This window comes from Saccoglossus kowalevskii, chromosome 1 (assembly GCF_978046115.1).
Source record: "Saccoglossus kowalevskii chromosome 1, keSacKowa6.1, whole genome shotgun sequence".
Lineage (NCBI taxonomy): Eukaryota > Metazoa > Hemichordata > Enteropneusta > Harrimaniidae > Saccoglossus > Saccoglossus kowalevskii.
In genome coordinates, this window is record NC_140641.1 from 15727715 (window position 1) to 15748023 (window position 20309).

At 32.9% G+C, this 20309-nt stretch overlaps 1 protein-coding gene across 1 annotated transcript; it reads right to left on the reverse strand.

Moving 5' to 3' along the window:
• Nucleotides 1-228: 228 nt before the first annotated feature.
• Nucleotides 229-3843, reverse strand: LOC146750383 (uncharacterized). The gene is made up of 9 exons (XM_085501954.1): nt 3802-3843; nt 3196-3237; nt 2990-3039; nt 2371-2408; nt 2095-2165; nt 1694-1858; nt 1445-1509; nt 918-1001; nt 229-498 (listed from the first exon to the last, which is right to left on the reverse strand). Exons 2-9 carry the CDS (start codon nt 3202-3204, stop codon nt 363-365), a joined length of 618 nt encoding a protein of 205 aa, XP_085358080.1. The 5' UTR covers nt 3205-3237; nt 3802-3843; the 3' UTR covers nt 229-362.
• Nucleotides 3844-20309: the final 16466 nt, after the last annotated feature.

Sequence of the window (20309 nt, forward strand, 5' to 3'; positions counted from 1 at the left end):
TGGTCTTTTAAGAAGCAAATTTTATAGCTATCTTGCAATGCGAGTTTACATTACTTTGACATGTATATCATGTTATTGGTGTTGTGACATTTATGATGCTAGAGTTTGATTCATCGTCATTACTTGTATATATAATCTAAATATAGTTAAAATATTGATGATGCTAGAATGAAACATGTTTATTATACAAAAGTGTATTTAATAAAGTAATGAAACGCAACGCAGTAGTAACAATTATATAACTCGTTTTAATAAGTATAAATTAAACTAACAACTTCGACTTTGTACACTATAATGTAGTGAGAGACGTACACCATGAAATATGCATATGCGACTGTAGTACACACATAACAATGAATATTTCAAATTTCAGTTTTCAGCTTGTCAGTTTGTCTGCACAAATCATCTGCCTCCTTTAAAGAAATGTTCAGTTTAACCTTGAGTAAATATGCGATACATTCTTTCACTAATACGTCATCCACAAATCTAGTTGCAAAACTGGAAAGAAAAATAAGAAATATTCCTTTTAATCAATTTGATTCATACTGTCAATATTGGGGAATTGCATTGTTTCCTTCACAAAAATATTAAAAAGCGTTTTTGTTTATTTAATTCTTTCATATTGAAAAGGAAAGTTATATCTGGTATCCAAATTGTCCACTGAGCAAAAACACAATTGATATTGTAAGCCGTATATATTATACATATGCAAATGTCTACTCATGTCCGACACAACTGGTCTAGCTAGATAATTACATTTCCATTTCATTCATTTAGAAACATTTCCCAGTTTCTTTAGGAGAACCGTTCATGTCGACTTTCGTATGTATTGTCTTAAATCATAAAAAGTTGTGTAAATGACAATCTCCCATGATCGCGAAATTATGATTTGTTTGAATAAAGCAAAGTTAACTTACAACATAGGAGAATTCAATGCTTCTCTCTTCATGTACACTTTTTTGCTTGTTGTACATAGCATATTCGTACTTGTTTCAAATATACTACAATTAAAAGACAATTAATTTAAGAAATACCATATAGAAACACTGTTACGACCACTTCATATTTAAATTCGTATTGAAATGTATAAGAGTGAACGAATCTATTCAAGTCTAAACAATCAACACATATACACTACGATAAATGATACAAGCATACAGTGAAAACAAATTTACATGAGCATTCAACTGTCAACTGTCAGCATTCAACTGTCAACAACTGTCAAATTTCAATCATAGTACTAGCAAAATTTAGTTAAGTTTTTAATTAAATTGCGAGTTCGGATCTTCTGTTCGTTTACCTGTAATTATGTGAACGGCATATATATGACCACTTACATATTATATACACTGGGAAACATTGACGCCACAGATTGAAGAGACAACAATTTCACTCCATTCAATAAGTGTGTTTGCAAAATAACAATTTTGTAATAAGTGTTAACCTTTTGGACATTTTTTTCTTCACCAGGTGTTCTTTCATCATTCGTTCTTTGATTTGTTCATGGACCTATGAAATGTATGAGGATGATTATAGGACAGTTAGTGGTGTGGGAAGTGGTTATACAAATAAATATACAATGTGAGATGTGAAAACAACAAATTTAACTTTATCGTGATCTCTTTATTATAAAGGAATATTGAATTTCCACAAGACAATTTAATGATACCCATAAATAATCAAATAAACTCACCTTATCTGACACGTATTCATTGCCATACCCATGTCTCACATGGGTAGTTCTTCCACAATAATTTTTGTTGTAGTCTGCCACAAACATGACGTGTCGATTTAAATGGCCAATACAATCTCCACTACACGTTATTATACCATCTGTGAGGTGTAACATTTCTTGGTACTATATTGTAAACAAATGCAAAGTATCGAACATTAGATCATTGTCAGAAGGTTGATTTGAATATTTATATTAGTTATGCAAATTACAAATGAAAACCCCCAACCCAAATAACGCTCTGTTGCTGGGTTCTTACATAGATATAAAAGAAGAACTTACAAGACTTTACACGTTACAAAAACATAAATAATTTTAGTCATACACAAAGACTTTACGTAGTATTATTTTGTGTGTTTTACCTGATTTTCTGTAATTTCTCCAGTTATTTTGTCATTATCAAGATTTTCCATCTCTATTGATGAACTACAATCTGCAAACAAACGCAACAAACCATTAATATATCATTACATTTCAGTTATATAATCGAACTAGCATACGTTTCATGGCTTATTAGCCAGGTATTATATTAAATAATGTTGACCTAAAACGGCAGACGCATTTTTAACACATGACAATTAACAAAGAACCAAAATGTAATTTTTCAATATGAAAGATTTGAAAATGTTGATATTAACCTGAATCTTCAACTTCCATAACTTCCAGTACTTGTTTCCTGTCAATAAATTATTTATTATTATATATTATGATATATCACCATAGGAAGTGATAAAATCAGTTTGAATTCTAAGCCTGATCTTGGCAGAAACAATGTCACTGATAAGATATATACAAAACCCTAAACCTATGATATGCATCTAAGGGTCATAGAGATATATTCTATTGATCATACAAAATGGGATAACATATCATTTACGATAAATTCAAGTGAAAAGAATGTTAGAAAAAGTTCCGGTTAGGATTAAGTATTGAAAGCAAGACTGGATAGATAGTAGTTAATTGTGGTTGAATGTTTAAATACATTATTGCAAAATATATGGAGTTTAAACTGCGGCACCACAATCCCGAGACTGCACAACTTTAACATGGGACACTAATGTTCATGTTATTTACACTGTTTAACGGTTCGTTTCTGGTAATTTCAATACTTGTTATGTTTATATCAACTCAAACGCTGTATCATTATGTTTTCAAATTATCTTTTGAGACCAGCAATGTTTTGACATTATTGACACGAAAAATGAAAGTTAATAATCGTTCAAAATCCAAAATATTGTAGTCTTGCAATATACATACCATTGCAACAAGTCTGTTTTCACCTCTTCTCTTAAAAGCGTTGATTCGACCTACAAAAAATATTGTTTTTATTCAAATTCTAGAATGTTAATCATCTCCATGTCTCGGAAAATTTGCAACAATGATAAAAGAATATATGGTGTTATGTTAATAAAAATACAAGAAGGTAACCTGGAAAATGCTACAAAATACTCCGATTTACTCACCTTAAACATGATATCCTCACCAAGGAGACAACATTTCAGGTACTACATAACCAAAACACACATAGATATTGTAATAAGGTACAATATAATGTAAATACAATGTTCAATTAACAAACATTGAAAGTATTATATATTCTAAAGGAGGAACAGTTCAATATGTGGTACTTTTTAAGTATAATATCAACTGATAATCAAATAAAAATTAGAGCAATCATCCTTGGATGTGGATGATTAATTGCCGTGTTTCGTTTAATTACATGAGCTCTAGTGGGGACTTAAGGCTAGAATCGTATACAGAGATGTGATATTGAAACACACACATTTATGTTTAGCCTGTTGGAGATTGCAATCACCATATTTTGTCCTTTTGAGACATTTGCAAATAAACCATTTTCTTTTTTTAATAAAAAAACATATTACGCTTTTCTGGAAGTATGTCGGAATTGCAGTGTAGTGGGCACATTATAATATTCACAATTTACACAATTAAATGATATTTACATGTGTATACACGTTTGGCAGAATGTAAGTAAGTATGATTGGTACTATATTATAATTGATTGATTTGACATAGTGTATGCGCCAGTGCACGTTATTACAACTTACCTTCAAAACAAACACGCCACAATCTTTATTATTGACCTGGCAGGGTAATCCCTAATAAATAAAATGTGATTAGGAAAAGGCAATTACAACAATGCAAGTTTATATTTGTACTACAATTACATTTAACCAATACACTGAATACAAATCATAATCAAAGAAAGCTTAGAAAGAACGTGTTGTGAGATTATCAAAATTAATTCAAAATTTAAAATTTGCTTTTCAAACAAGTAGCTTGGCAAATAATTTGAGTCTGCTATTTGAGATTCATGAAACATGAAACAAATGTGATTCATACTATCAAAATTTATAATACATACAGAAAATACATTTTATTTATCATCCATTGTTTTTAGTCTAATTAGTTCCTAAGCACCTCTGTGATGAATTAAATTTAAATCTGATTTTTTTAGATATCAGAAATGGGCTAATAATAGATAATCAATATGCATGTTTATCAACATTAAACTAATCACGTCCGTGGATTACCTCAATGAACCAAATGAATTATTATACAAATTAAGCAATTATCATACATAGATTTAGGTCTGTATATCTTTTCTGGGTGTACATGTACAAAGTTTCATTATAATGTGATGATTATTCATAACTAAAATAGCGGTCAGCGAAAACGTAAATTATTATGCAAATTAGGTAATTATTATAGATGTATATAAACCTAAAACTAATTTGATCATCACCTTGTGTTAGAGTACATATGTACCAAGACTCACTGAATTATGTCACAGACCATCTTTATACGAAGTTTCATTGAAATGTGATTAGAACCAAAAATGATGATTTATTATGCAAATTAACTCAAAACTGAGCGGGTCTGTGTATTGTGTATTGTTTTAAGTATTAGTACTTAACATATCAAAATCTGAATATTGATTAATTGTGCAAATTAGGTAATTAATATTTCACACATCCGTTTGTGCATCGTCCTATGTATCTATGCAAGTTTCATTGAAATGTGATTAGTACCTGAGATATCATTGGAAAAGCCAAAAATTTACTAATCAGTATGCAAATCAGGTTAATTATGTGCACAGCATCTATGTGCCAAGTTTCATCAATATCTAATGAATGGCTCTTTAGATATTAGTGGAACAGTCAAGGGACAGCTAAAAATTAGCTAATTATCATGCAAATCAGGTAATTAATATGTATGAATTTCAACCAAAACCTTATCAAATCTGCGCATTAGTCCAGAGCATCTATGCACCAAGTTTCATTAAAAACCAACATACGGTTCTTGAGATACCATTGGAACAGACAGACACACACACACACATACATGGAAACTGCAAAGACTCCCACGGGAGTCAAAAATGTTATTACCGTAATATAAGTAAATTTCCATTTGCTTTTTTCTCGAGTCATTATTTTAGTTTTTGATTCTTCCGATATGAATTTCCTGCAAAAATATAGATTAGATGATTAAAAACTAAGAAAGTGTTGCCGAGACGTTATAACGAGATAAAATCTTCCTCGGCTGCAGTAAATTAAAGGAAAGTAGAAATCGACATACTCCCCTTGATTATAATTTCAACAAATACTGGTTTCAAACTATACATTATATTACATGCAAAGATTATCACTGACTTAAATCATGATTAAACAGACAAATTCTTATAACTTGTTTCTACCTTACCTGAGGGAATTTTCTATATAAGCATATTCTTTGCAAGGAAGCGAGTCATATATGAATACGTTATGCTGCTGAACATCAATCCGCTGCAAAAATGTTAAAAAACAATCAGCCGTTTAGTGGTTTGACTGCTGAAAATGTACTAACTATCATAAATTATTGCTTTCTGATATGGCAGTTCTTGTGAATATATTATTTAACTAAAAACATAAATAATATTGTCCTACTGATTGAGTGAAATGTTACCAATTAAAACACGTCACAGAAAAAAAATATTGTGTCATATAATACTTTTTAAAAGAGGACAACAAGAAGTCGAAAATATCACTTTCTACCAAAAAATGGCAAAAATATTCACCAAAATTAGAAAATTAAAGATATCATCACGAAATGAACAAATCTGAGAAAGGTCTACATGTAGTATCTATATATGTAATATCAAAGCAATTGAACTATTGGTTTTTAACAAGAAGTCGAAAATATCACTTTTTACCAAAAATTACAAAAATATTCACCAAAATTAGAGAATTGAAGATATCATCACGAAATGAACAAATCTGAGAGAGGTTCACATGTAGTACCTATATACGTAATATCAAAGCAATTGGACTTGCGGTTTTTAACAAGAAGTTGAAAATATCACTTTTTACCCAAAATGACAAAAATATTCACCAAAATTAGAGAATTGAAGATATCATCACGAAATGAACAAATCTGAGAGAGGTCCACATGTAGTACCTATATATGTAGTATCAAAGCAACTGGACTTGCGGTTTTTAACAAGAAGTTGAAAATATCACTTTTTACCAAAAATGACAAAATTATTCACCAAAATTAGAGAATTAAAGATATCATTATAAAATGAACAAATCTGAGAGAGGTCCACATGTAGTACCTATATATGTAATATCAAAGCAATTGCACTTGCGGTTTTTAACAAGAAGTCGAAAATATCACTTTTTACCAAAAATGACAAAAATATTCACCAAAATTAGAGAATTAAAGATATCAACATGAAATGAACAAACCTAAGAGAGGTCTACCCAAGGTACATATACACCCAGTGTCAAATCATTCAGGCTTGTAGTTTTCAAGAAGAAGTCGAAAAAGTAAAACATTGACATGGACGACGACGGACAATCACTCATATGATAAGCTCCGCTCGACAAAGTCGACAGCGGAGCTAAAAAGTTCTATAACTCATGAACTATTTGCCAGACTGATACAAATTTCGGTATGTGGAATCCACATTAAGTTTATCATATTCCTATGAAATCAAATCCATATATTGTGTGGTTTGTCTGCCATCTTGAATTTAGTTAAAACAACAAAGCTTCCTAAAACTATTGTTACGACATACAGCATACGGCCCCCATGTAGTGAGTTGATTATGTTCGTGAAATTAATGTTAAATACGCTACAGCATATGAATGAAACAAATTTTTGCATATTTTATCCTTATATATTTATAGCATCTCGAATGTACTTTTATTTATGATTATATAAAAATAACGAAAATAATTATTTTTATTAACCAAAAGTATCGAGAATAAGGAGTGTCATTCCTAGTGACATATAGATATACATTTGTTTGTATTTGCATGTTAGTCAACAGTATATTATATCGCTGAGAGCTCCATTGCAATCAACATTTCAAAATTTATTTATTTACGTGGTTCAGACTTCTACTGTTTACCTATGTAGTATAACATTGTATTACATTGTATCTTGTATCATTTAATGTTGCATTGTTAGGTGTTGATCTTGCCGCCTCTTTCTTTAACCTTTGACTCATAACTAAGACTAATTACTTGTTGCTATGATAGTGGAATCTTCCACTTTGAATTGAACCAATCATAGTTATGTATTCTATTTTGACAACATTATGCAAATACTCCAAGCTACCAGATTTTTGGAGGGAGTAGTTCTGGTTTTGACTTCAATGTAGTCTGACGTGATCTAATAAAGCGAATCTCACAGAACTCTGACTTTGTCTCATGGAAGTCTATTTCTCTACACAACGCAACCCTATCTCATCCACCACATATTATTCATTAAGTATGCCTGAACCTAATGTTATGAAAACTATTGTAGATAGAGAAGGGAGATTAACAAATTATGGCACACTATGTGAGAAACCAATTAGATGGATATAGTTATGTGGTTCATCAACAGTTTGCAATATAAAGCAATATAAAAATGCTGGACCATGCAAAGTTTTATATGCATGTCAATCTGGTCATGTTTGTCATCTGCAGTAAGTCCATGAGCCTTAAGCTGTAGGGCTTGAAACCCATCATTGCTGCTTTGCAGCTATATTTAGGTTTTCAAGACACATGTCTTGAAAACCTTTTGAAATTGTTATGTTTTTTATTAGGTTTTCAAGACACATGTCTTGGAAACCTATTGTAATCATTATGTTTTTTATTAGGTTTTAGGTTTTCAAGACGCACGTCTTGGAAACCTATTGTAATCGTTATGTTTTTTTATTATTATTCCGCCAGATTTTTCGCTAAGTGCTATTCGAACACCATTACACATATCTTGAAATTTTTTCATATGTTTGTAAAGTTTGATGAGATCTAGTGCATATCCTAAGATGACGCATATTGGTCACGTGGTACGGCGGCCATTTTGAATTTAAGGCGGAAAATGACATGCTCATTTAAACACCTTTCCGAGGGTCTAGGAGTCTCAAACTTTCGCTTAAAAGCAGCATTGGCCATAGAGCTATGTATTTCATAAAAAAGAAGTTGAACGGTCATGTGACCTTTTTTCTAGAATTTTTCGAACTATTGTTTTGCATCTCATTTGCATAACTTTTATCGTATAAAAATTGCACGCTGTAATTTTGAAGAGCTTAATACATACTACCGATTTATCAAAGAATCATGAATGTGCGACCAGCAGTTTTGGAGGAATTGATTTATGAATATTTTTCACATTGCATATAAAATAGTCAGCAATGATGGATTATGGGAAAGGGGGAGGGCCCTAAATACGATACACATTGAATTGACATATATTGAGAACTATTGCATATACAAGCATGGAACCAACGCTATATTGAAGACATTGGACAAAAGAATTGATCAACATAGTTGATGACCATATATGGTCATATAACTCATTAAATATGCATGTCTCTAATATCTCAGGCACTATTGCAAGTACAAACATGGAACCAATGCTATATTGAAGACATTGGACAAAAAGATTGACCAATACATTCGATGACCATATATGGTCATAGAACTCATTAAATATGCATATCCATAATATCTCGAGCACTTTTAAAGATAGAGACATGTACCGAAACCTATACTGAAGGCATTTGACAAAAGAATTGACCAACATTTTAAATGACCATATATGGTCATAGAACTCATTAAATATGCAAATCTCTAATATCTTAGGCACTATTGCAAGTAGGAACATTGAACCAATGCTATATTGAAGACATTGGACAAGAGAATTGACAAACATACTCGATGACTATATATGGTCATGGAACTCATTAAATATGCATGGCTATAATATCTCGGACACTATCACATATACAAACATGAAACCAACGTTAATTTTCAGGGCTATTGCAAACAGTCATTCATGGCCATGCATTGCATGTGACTTGGCCATGTGCCATGGTCTTGAAAACCGGTCATTGCTGCTATGAAGCTATATTTATGACTTATTTTTGGTTGGTGGGCTTGAGACAAACTTACAGCATAGGCACATGTAGCAACTATTGTATCTGTTATCACATAAATAAGTTGTGGTTAGGCTGAGAAAAAAAAAAATCCCTGTTTCTCGTTTCCACATGCATCATCTTGAACTATGCACCTTGAACGTTTGTTTTCCTTCTGAAAATCCCAAAATGCGCTTGTACTCGTACTTGTCTCAAATTTCCCCCATTTTAGCTCAGGGAATAATTGATACAACTGGTTAAGTTGAGACCATAAATTGGCTAAATTCTAGAAATAGTGAAATTTTATAACATAATTTTCATTTCTTACTACCAAATATCACTCTAAGCTATAGATTTGGGAGAGGGATGTTGATTTTGTAAAATACTCATTAAGGAAATTTGAATATGTTATAGGAAGTTGTAAAACAGTGAAGTTCAAGTCTAACATTCGTATATGCACAGTGTTTTTATTTATGTTTTATTATAGATACCCATAAATATACTTTGTAAAGTATGTACTGGCATATTATTACTGTTTACGTCATATTGTTCTAATATATCAAATATAATAACAAGAAACTCATGGGCATCATATTCCACAAGAGGATTAAATAATTCTGAACTATTAATGTATTTCTGTATCTATGCTGCACTATTAAAACTGTTGTCACTCAAATACATCTGGATTATAAATGATTCCCATTCACATAACAAACAGGATGGTTTTTTTATTTTTTCTGCATTGATGGGTTTTGGATTTGGTAAGAATGTAGCTTGCAAATGCTGGAGTATGTATTTAATACTTGTATAATAACATTTTGATAACATGCAAGTCCAAGGTTTTGTATATCAGCACCAGGGAGTCCATTTATAACATTTATCCAATCAGTACTCACAATATTCTTTTGAAACAGGTGAAACTGTTTTATCAATTGCATTAAATTTGAAAATATTTCACTTTGATTTGTTAGTCTGTTAATTTTGTTCATTAATTTATCCATAAGATTATCAACCTCATAGGTAACAACATCTAATTCTACATGATTGTCTGACTGAGGAAATACACTATTTACTTCAAGGTTTTGTTGTTTACTGTACTGTTGAGCCTGTGACTCGCATGCTCTTTTTTCCTGCATGTATTTACGTTTTTGTTCGCGTTTTAGTCTAAAACTCTTTTTTTTTTTTAGGTCGAGGCATTCTAAATAATGATAATATTGGAATGACACTTATATAAATGAGCAATGTTAACTCAATAGTCTGGATATATGCCAACTTATAGTATAATTATTTTATGTGACTTAATAGGACATAACTGATTGTACAGTAATAACTTTAGAAAACTTATTGCACTGAAGAATACTCAATATGCATTATAGCAACTTATAGTATAATTATTTTATGTGAATTCTGGGATATAACTTATTGTACATGTACTGTAGCAACTTTACAAAACTTATTCCACATAGTTTGTAACTCACTGAACAATGATGACTAGCGCTGTGTACAACTGCTTACAGTAAAATACTATCTTATAATAATGTTTAACCACAGTGGTCTTGAATATTGACCTTGATCAGATCTAATTACCATACAATGACTTCTCACAAAGATCACATGTTAACTAATGTATAAATAGAAGGCATTTTCTAATAATGAATTCCAGATGGCCCCGATTATAATACAATGGAAAAACATACTCAAGTCACACAATGGAAATGAAATGACACACATAGTTGTACAAAATTAACCCCATGCGGCTATTTGAGAAGATTACTGCTCAAAGTATAAACTCACATAAGTGTTTAAAAATAAATTGTCAACAGATCTAATTACCATACAGTGACTTCACACAAAGGTCAAATATTAACTAGAGTAAAAACAAAGGCATTTTTCTATAATGAACTTAAGATGGCACTGGTACCAATAAGATGAAAATGTATACATAATCACACAACAATGGAAAATTCCAAAGGATTTCAAAACAAATGTTACACCATAGATTTTTAAATCCTGATACAGATTAGGAGGATTTAATTTCAAAACATTAAAATTACTTTTCTTTAACTACACTAAGCTTTCACAACAATTACGTTTTAACTGAAAAAATAATTACTACATATCTCATTAATTATGCATGTGAAGTGCACCAATATTGAACTTGGTTATCCTTACACCTTTGTTTATAAGATATATAACTTTGAAATTGATCATGTAAAAATTACTCGAGTTATTGCGCCCACAAGCGAAAACCAATCAGTAGCCATCTCTCATCAATTATGCAAGCAAAATGCAACAATATCGAACTTGGCCATCTTTGCATGTTTGTTTATAACATATATAAATTTGAAACCAATGGTGTAAAAATTACTCGAGTTATCACACCCACAAGTCACGCCAACAACAACGACGACGCCAAAATCTTCCCCTTACTATACCTTCCCTTCGTTTACACTACACTACGGGCAAGGCAAAAATCGCCTCGCCGCCTCATTCTAAAATTTCCATGAATCGAGACACAGAGATTTTTTTTTCATGGCCTTAGTGATAGGGTTTTGATCATATACTCACCACTAACACTGACTCTAGATTTCCAGTGTACAGAATATATGTGTTTTTGGACAGCATGCTTTTGGCCTTTCGTGGGACACATGGCACAGTGATATTTTTTGCATGAACAGTCATCATCGGTACATTCGTGTATACGCGTTAACAGTTCCTCTTCACTGGAAACAACACTTGGAGTGTCAACATCTATCGAATGATGCAATAAATAGAGAGAAGTAAATCAACTGGTTGTAATTTTTATGAAACTTATATTTGAGGTTGGCCGTTGTGTTTATTAAATTCATATAATATCTGTGTGAAACCCAATCAAATAAAGGATGTTGATAAATCGTTAATCAACTGTGATGACATGATCGGGGTATAACTGACAACCGCGAATTTTGCATTCAGATTTCAACACAGTGAGTTTGGCGGGCATTCTCTTTCCTTTTTCGTTTGAATATATTAAACCCAAGTACGCTTTAGATAGTTTGTCGAAAGGATAGAACCTTGCCTGCAAAACACTAATGAAATCTATCAACTCGGAAACGGTCAATTTCAGATACTTACTTTTAGCAAGAGCAGGCACGCGCTTCTGCTGTTCCGCCATTTCCAACATGAGCATCACGTGATTGTCATGACGTCAGACTGTTGCTCACGTGGCCAATTTGAATACAATTGGATTAAGGTAGCGGGACTATTATTTGCATACTTGTTTTCATCTTCTAATTGTGACTAAATGACTACAAATAGACCCAGGAAAGTATATATTTTTAGAATCGCCAGATTTCAAGCTTTTCACAAGTGTATTTTGCATGCCCGTATCTGCATTCTACGACGCGTTACTAAATCAAAGGTGAAAAATTACCTTTTCTGTAAAAAAAAATAATTACGCATTTACGCTGGCGATAAGAAGTATTTTTTTCACTTTTCCTAGTTGTTCAATAGTCTGGTAAATTGAATGTGTCTGGTCAGTTTTATTCAAGCAACGCGTTTTAAAAAATAGTGTGCTGAATTTCAATTACTGTTTTAGTCACATTGCCCCCAACTCAAACCACAACTCGTTGGTAAATAATCGATGAAATAGTTTGTCTGGACACATTCAAGTTCCTCTCATTGTCACCTTAAAGCTGTGAAAATTTGGTGTTAAACCGACGACAATAAGTATACGTTATTTTTTGTTAAAGACCTTGTATTTTGAAAAACATAAACTCCTAGAAAACGTCCATGAAGTAACAGCAAAGATTTTCAAGCTTCTGTATCGGCACAATCAATTTGTTTTCCCATCAAGGTCTGTTTTACCATGTGTAGGGGCATCCAAATGTGTAAGGCTATTAGAAACCAAAAAAATAAAGGAATGGGATAACTATAATTGGATAAATTCGGCATATGAAAACACCAAAATCAATGATTTTTTTCAGTGGCTGTGTGACCTTGTGTCTGACACATTCATATGCAAATGACTAATCTGTGAAACAAACCACGGAGACAAACCACTCGAATGTTTAGAAACACTCATTGTGTGTCAGATAGCTACTGATAACACATCCTAACATTGCTTTGTCTTGAGTTTATCTTTGAAACTTATAGGCACACAGATTAAACCTGTATTGTTGATTTTGGAAAACACTACTGAGGCTGCCTTGCTTCCCTTCAGAAAATATACATTTTAACCAACTTACATGACATTCTATGTTATGTTGACTTTATCATATGAAAGTTTATAGTGCATTTCATCAATTAATAAATAAATGTGAAAATCGTAATTTTCAACACAAATAATAGTCTCGCTACCTTAAATCGCGGCTCTACAATACAAGAGCGACTCGTCTGTAATGGAATGACACGATCGCTTGGCTAATTAAATAATTAAAATGTTCAAAACTGTTTGAATATATTGTATTAAATATATTTAATAGCTCCCATATCAATTTAAGTAAATAGAGCGACGTTAGAGGGTGGTTTGGGTCATACCGTCCTGTAATGGAATGAAGAGCGACCCGTCTGTAATGGAATGACACGATCGCTTGGCAAATTAAATAATTAAAATGTTCAAAACTGTTTGAATATATTGTATTAAATATATTTAATAGCTCCCATATCAATTTAAGTAAATAGAGCGACGTTAGAGGGTGGTTTGGGTCATACCGTCCTGTAATGGAATGAAGAGCGACTCGTCTGTAATGGAATGACACGATCGCTTGGCAAATTAAATAATTGAAATGTTCAAAACTGTTTGAATATATTGTATTAAATATATTTAATAGCTCCCATATCAATTCAAGTAAATATAGCGACGTTAGAGGGTGGTTTGGGTCATACCGTCCTGTAATGGAATGAAGAGCGACTCGTCTGTAATGGAATACCACGATCGCTTGGCCAATTTAAGTAACTGAAATGTTGAAAACTGTTTGAATATAATGTATTAAATATATTTAATAGCTCCCATATCAATTCAAGTAAATAGAGCGACGTTAGAGGGTGGTTTTGGTCATACCGTCCTGTAATGGAATGAAGAGCGACTCGTCTGTAATGGAATGACACAATCGCTTGGCAAATGAAATAATTGAAATGTTCAAAACTGTTTGAATATATTGTATTAAATATATGTAATTGCTCCCATATCAAATCGAGTAAATAGAGCGAAGTTAAATGGTGGTTTGGGTCAAACCGTCCTGTAATGGAATGAAGAGCGACTCGTCTGTAATGGAATGACACGATCGCTTGGCAAATTAAATAATTGAAATGTTCAAAACTGTTTGAATATATTGTATTAAATATATGTAATTGCTCCCATATCAAATCGAGTAAATAGAGCGAGGTTAAATGGTGGTTTGGGTCAAACCGTCCTGTAATGGAATGAAGAGCGACTCGTCTGTAATGGAATGATACGATCGCTTGGCCAATTAAATAATTGAAATGTTCAAAACTGTTTGAATATATTTTAATAATTATATTTAATAGCTCCCATGACAATTCAAGTAAATACAGCTACGTTAGAGGGTGGTTTTGGTCATACCGTCCTGTAATGGAATGAAGAGCGACTCGTCTGTAATGGAATGACACGATCGCTTGGCCACTTAAATAATTGAAATGTTCAAAACTGTTTGAATATATTGTATTAAATATATTTAATAGCTCCCATATCAATTTAAGTAAATAGAGCGACGTTAGAGGGTGGTTTGGGTCATACCGTCCTGTAATGGAATGTAGAGCGACTCGTCTGTAATGGAATGACACGATCGCATGGCAAATTAAATAATTGAAATGTTCAAAACTGTTTGAATATATTTTAATAATTATATTTAATAGCTCCCATGTCAATTCAAGTAAATAGAGCGACGTTAGAGGGTGGTTTTGGTCATACCGTCCTGTAATGGAATGAAGAGCGACTCGTCTGTAATGGAATGACACAATCGCTTGGCAAATGAAATAATTGAAATGTTCAAAACTGTTTGAATATATTGTATTAAATATATGTAATTGCTCCCATATCAAATCGAGTAAATAGAGCGAGGTTAAATGGTGGTTTGGGTCAAACCGTCCTGTAATGGAATGAAGAGCGACTCGTCTGTAATGGAATGACACGATCGCATGGCAAATTAAATAATTGAAATGTTCAAAATTGTTTGAATATATTTTAATAATTATATTTAATAGCTCCCATGTCAATTCAAGTAAATAGAGCGACGTTAGAGGGTGGTTTTGGTCATACCGTCCTGTAATGGAATGAAGAGCGACTCGTCTGTAATGGAATGACACAATCGCTTGGCAAATGAAATAATTGAAATGTTCAAAACTGTTTGAATATATTGTATTAAATATATGTAATTGCTCCCATATCAAATCGAGTAAATAGAGCGAGGTTAAATGGTGGTTTGGGTCAAACCGTCCTGTAATGGAATGAAGAGCGACTCGTCTGTAATGGAATGACACGATCGCTTGGCCAATTAAATAATTGAAATGTTCAAAACTGTTTGAATATATTGTATTAAATATATGTAATTGCTCCCATATCAAATCGAGTAAATAGAGCGAGGTTAAATGGTGGTTTGGGTCAAACCGTCCTGTAATGGAATGAAGAGCGACTCGTCTGTAATGGAATGATACGATCGCTTGGCCAATTAAATAATTGAAATGTTCAAAACTGTTTGAATATATTTTAATAATTATATTTAATAGCTCCCATGACAATTCAAGTAAATACAGCTACGTTAGAGGGTGGTTTTGGTCATACCGTCCTGTAATGGAATGAAGAGCGACTCGTCTGTAATGGAATGACACGATCGCTTGGCCACTTAAATAATTGAAATGTTCAAAACTGTTTGAATATATTGTATTAAATATATTTAATAGCTCCCATATCAATTTAAGTAAATAGAGCGACGTTAGAGGGTGGTTTGGGTCATACCGTCCTGTAATGGAATGAAGAGCGACTCGTCTGTAATGGAATGACACGATCGCATGGCAAATTAAATAATTGAAATGTTCAAAACTGTTTGAATATATTTTAATAATTATATTTAATAGCTCCCATGTCAATTCAAGTAAATAGAGCGACGTTAGAGGGTGGTTTTGGTCATACCGTCCTGTAATGGAATGAAGAGCGACTCGTCTGTAATGGAATGACACAATCGCTTGGCAAATGAAATAATTGAAATGTTCAAAACTGTTTGAATATATTGTATTAAATATATGTAATTGCTCCCATATCAAATCGAGTAAATAGAGCGAGGTTAAATGGTGGTTTGGGTCAAACCGTCCTGTAATGGAATGAAGAGCGACTCGTCTGTAATGGAATGACACGATCGCATGGCAAATTAAATAATTGAAATGTTCAAAATTGTTTGAATATATTTTAATAATTATATTTAATAGCTCCCATGTCAATTCAAGTAAATAGAGCGACGTTAGAGGGTGGTTTTGGTCATACCGTCCTGTAATGGAATGAAGAGCGACTCGTCTGTAATGGAATGACACAATCGCTTGGCAAATGAAATAATTGAAATGTTCAAAACTGTTTGAATATATTGTATTAAATATATGTAATTGCTCCCATATCAAATCGAGTAAATAGAGCGAGGTTAAATGGTGGTTTGGGTCAAACCGTCCTGTAATGGAATGAAGAGCGACTCGTCTGTAATGGAATGACACGATCGCTTGGCCAATTAAATAATTGAAATGTTCAAAACTGTTTGAATATATTGTATTAAATATATGTAATTGCTCCCATATCAAATCGAGTAAATAGAGCGAGGTTAAATGGTGGTTTGGGTCAAACCGTCCTGTAATGGAATGAAGAGCGACTCGTCTGTAATGGAATGATACGATCGCTTGGCCAATTAAATAATTGAAATGTTCAAAACTGTTTGAATATATTTTAATAATTATATTTAATAGCTCCCATGACAATTCAAGTAAATACAGCTACGTTAGAGGGTGGTTTTGGTCATACCGTCCTGTAATGGAATGAAGAGCGACTCGTCTGTAATGGAATGACACGATCGCTTGGCCACTTAAATAATTGAAATGTTCAAAACTGTTTGAATATATTGTATTAAATATATTTAATAGCTCCCATATCAATTCAAGTAAATAGAGCGACGTTAGAGGGTGGTTTGGGTCATACCGTCCTGTAATGGAATGAAGAGCGACTCGTCTGTAATGGAATGACACGATCGCTTGGCTAATTAAATAATTGAAATGTTCAAAACTGTTTGAATATATTGTATTAAATATATTTAATAGCTCCCATATCAATTCAAGTAAATAGAGCGACGTTAGAGGGTGGTTTGGGTCATACCGTCCTGTAATGGAATGAAGAGCGACTCGTCTGTAATGGAATGACACGATCGCTTGGCCAATTAAATAACTGAAATGTTGAAAACTGTTTGAATATATTGTATTAAATATATTTAATAGTTCCCATATCAATTCAAGTAAATAGAGCGACGTTAGAGGGTGGTTTGGGTCATACCGTCCTGTAATGGAATGAAGAGCGACTCGTGTGTAATGGAATGACACGATCGCTTGGCCAATTAAATAACTGAAATGTTCAAAACTGTTTGAATATATTGTATTAAATATATTTAATAGCTCCCATATCAATTCAAGTAAATAGAGCGACGTTAGAGGGTGGTTTGGGTCATACCGTCCTGTAATGAAATGAAGAGCGACTCGTCTCCAATGGAATGAAAAAAAAACGCTAGACTAATTAAATATTTGAAATATTCAAACGATAGCAAGGCATTGTATTTTATATATTTTATAGCTTTCATGCCAAACACATGAAATACATAGACGTCAGTAATCGGTTAATGGCATGACATGGGCGCGTTTCACTCCGCCGCTAACAGTGTGAGTGCGTATGGTGCCAGGAAAGATTGTGTAAATGAACAGTGTATCGACCAAGGCTGTCGCTTTTACAAAAACGGTCTTCGAACGAGCAAACTCTTTCGTAACGGTTCGTAAATTCTCTAAACATAACGGTATTTTCCGTTAGAGCGTGTATCCAGCACTTGTCAGGTGATCACACGTCACGTGACCGCTCTCTAATGGAACGCTCTCTAATGGAACGGACGCGCTCTAATGGAATGGCTCGAGCTAGGTCTATTCGGATTTTAAAGTACGTGAGCCATGCCCAAAAGTGGAAATACATGTCGTTTTGCTTAATTTGTTTTAGTTTTGAAGACTAACTGCTTTATTTCCAAAAAAAATGCTAATATTGTTTGTAAGTTTTTAGAAATTTATTTGACAGTTTCGTCAACGATTTATATGAACCAGAAAAAAAAATAACTATATTTCCCAGCGATCGCCTTCACGGCACACGCTGATTTCAATCAATTTTAAAAGTTTTGAAGCAAATTAATTTTAACCACATCATGGAAAGAATAAAATTATCTCGCCCGATGTTATAGGCTTTTGCAAACTAGCTTTTACGGTAAACTGATCACAAATGGCTGAACTGGCTGAAACTATAACCAGTCAAACGAGTTTCTGCAAATTATATAGAAACATAAATATGCCAAGGCGTAGTTTGGTGACAGGTAGTACGTTTTCAGATAAAAATGCCATTGAGATATACGTAATTTCAATGCAGTCAAACGAATTTCGTTTTTATCACTATTTTCAAATGAATGCACTATACTATCCTGACACAAACATGTTTCGGACGCATTTTGGCACTAACAATTACGTTTTACAGCAAAAAATGTCATAAAATTATTTTTGTCTTTTGTCTAAAAAAAGAATATACTGTAAAGGGGGTAATTATTCACTGGGTTTTAATTTAGCTTATTTCGCTGAATGGAAAAATGCGCTAAATTAAAACACAGTGAATATGTAAAATTTAGCATAGAACACATTATCTAAATGACAAAACCGTGAATTTAAAACCCACTGAATATGCCTGAAATGGTAAATCAGTGAAATTTAAACCCAGTGAAAATTAGTCATTTTACAGTAATTTCAACATGTGAACAGTCATTTTTTTTCTTTTTTTCTTTGAACCGATTCTACATAAGATGGCATAAACACCAAATGTAATAATCATGATTCAAAAACAGGAGAATATCGTCATAAAAAAAATGTAATCATCAGCAAGAATGAACAAAATTATATCCATATTCGTCGTCGCCGCTGGTGGAACGGACTGTTTGCTTTCGCATACATTCTTTCTACCCACTTCAATACAATGGTGAAAGGGTCGTCAACCTCTATGGCTGAATGAGAAACGTGTCTGAATTTGATGAATGGATGCACGGTTACTACCGTGATGGATGGTTAAGAAACGGTGTCTGACCTAAAGACAAAACTACATGTGCAGTTTACTTTGGAAGAAATAACTCGATTCAGACCGTGCTAAATGGGATAAACAGATCGTGGCATCACTCTGATCAACGTCCCTGATCGGAAGAGAAGGTTGTTACCAATGACAAGTTGTTCCCTGATGTTAATCATATCGTAGGAGTGAGTGTCAAAATGATTTTAAAAATGTGACGTGTCGTCTTTCTACAAAACATGTGCAATCATTGTGCATATTCCATTCTAACGAGCTTTCTAGTTTTAACCTGATAAGATGTTAAATGAATTTGTGATTACTGCTTTTATCTCATTATTGGGCGTCAGTTTCAGACTCGTTGAATAAAAAGTGTATTTCAGGATACTTTCCATGTAAATTTGAATTCCATTTGTATTGCAGTTCAAATTTTGCTAAGTTAATTAGGGCTAAATACTAAATACATGTAAAAACTGCAAAAATACTATAGGATTGCACTCATGAATACGTAATTCTAGTGTGTTGTACTATTCACGTTATGAACTTCAATTTACCTAATAAATAGTTAAATCTGTTTTTACGGAATGGTCGAATATAACGTCGTATTTGGCACGGGATTTGTTTGCCAAGTGTCTGTACTGAATTTTGTCAATATCAGGTCCTTCCACGCTGGCTCTAACAAACAAACACGAGTGTCTAGAACCATTTCAATACTGAGTATATTATTTACTCAATGTCGTAGGTTGATCCAAAATAAAATGAAATAAAAATAACTCATTTTCAAGATGACTTCGCGTTTGCTGTCATGTTAGAAACTAATTCTGATCCTTGACCTCATGACAGAGGTT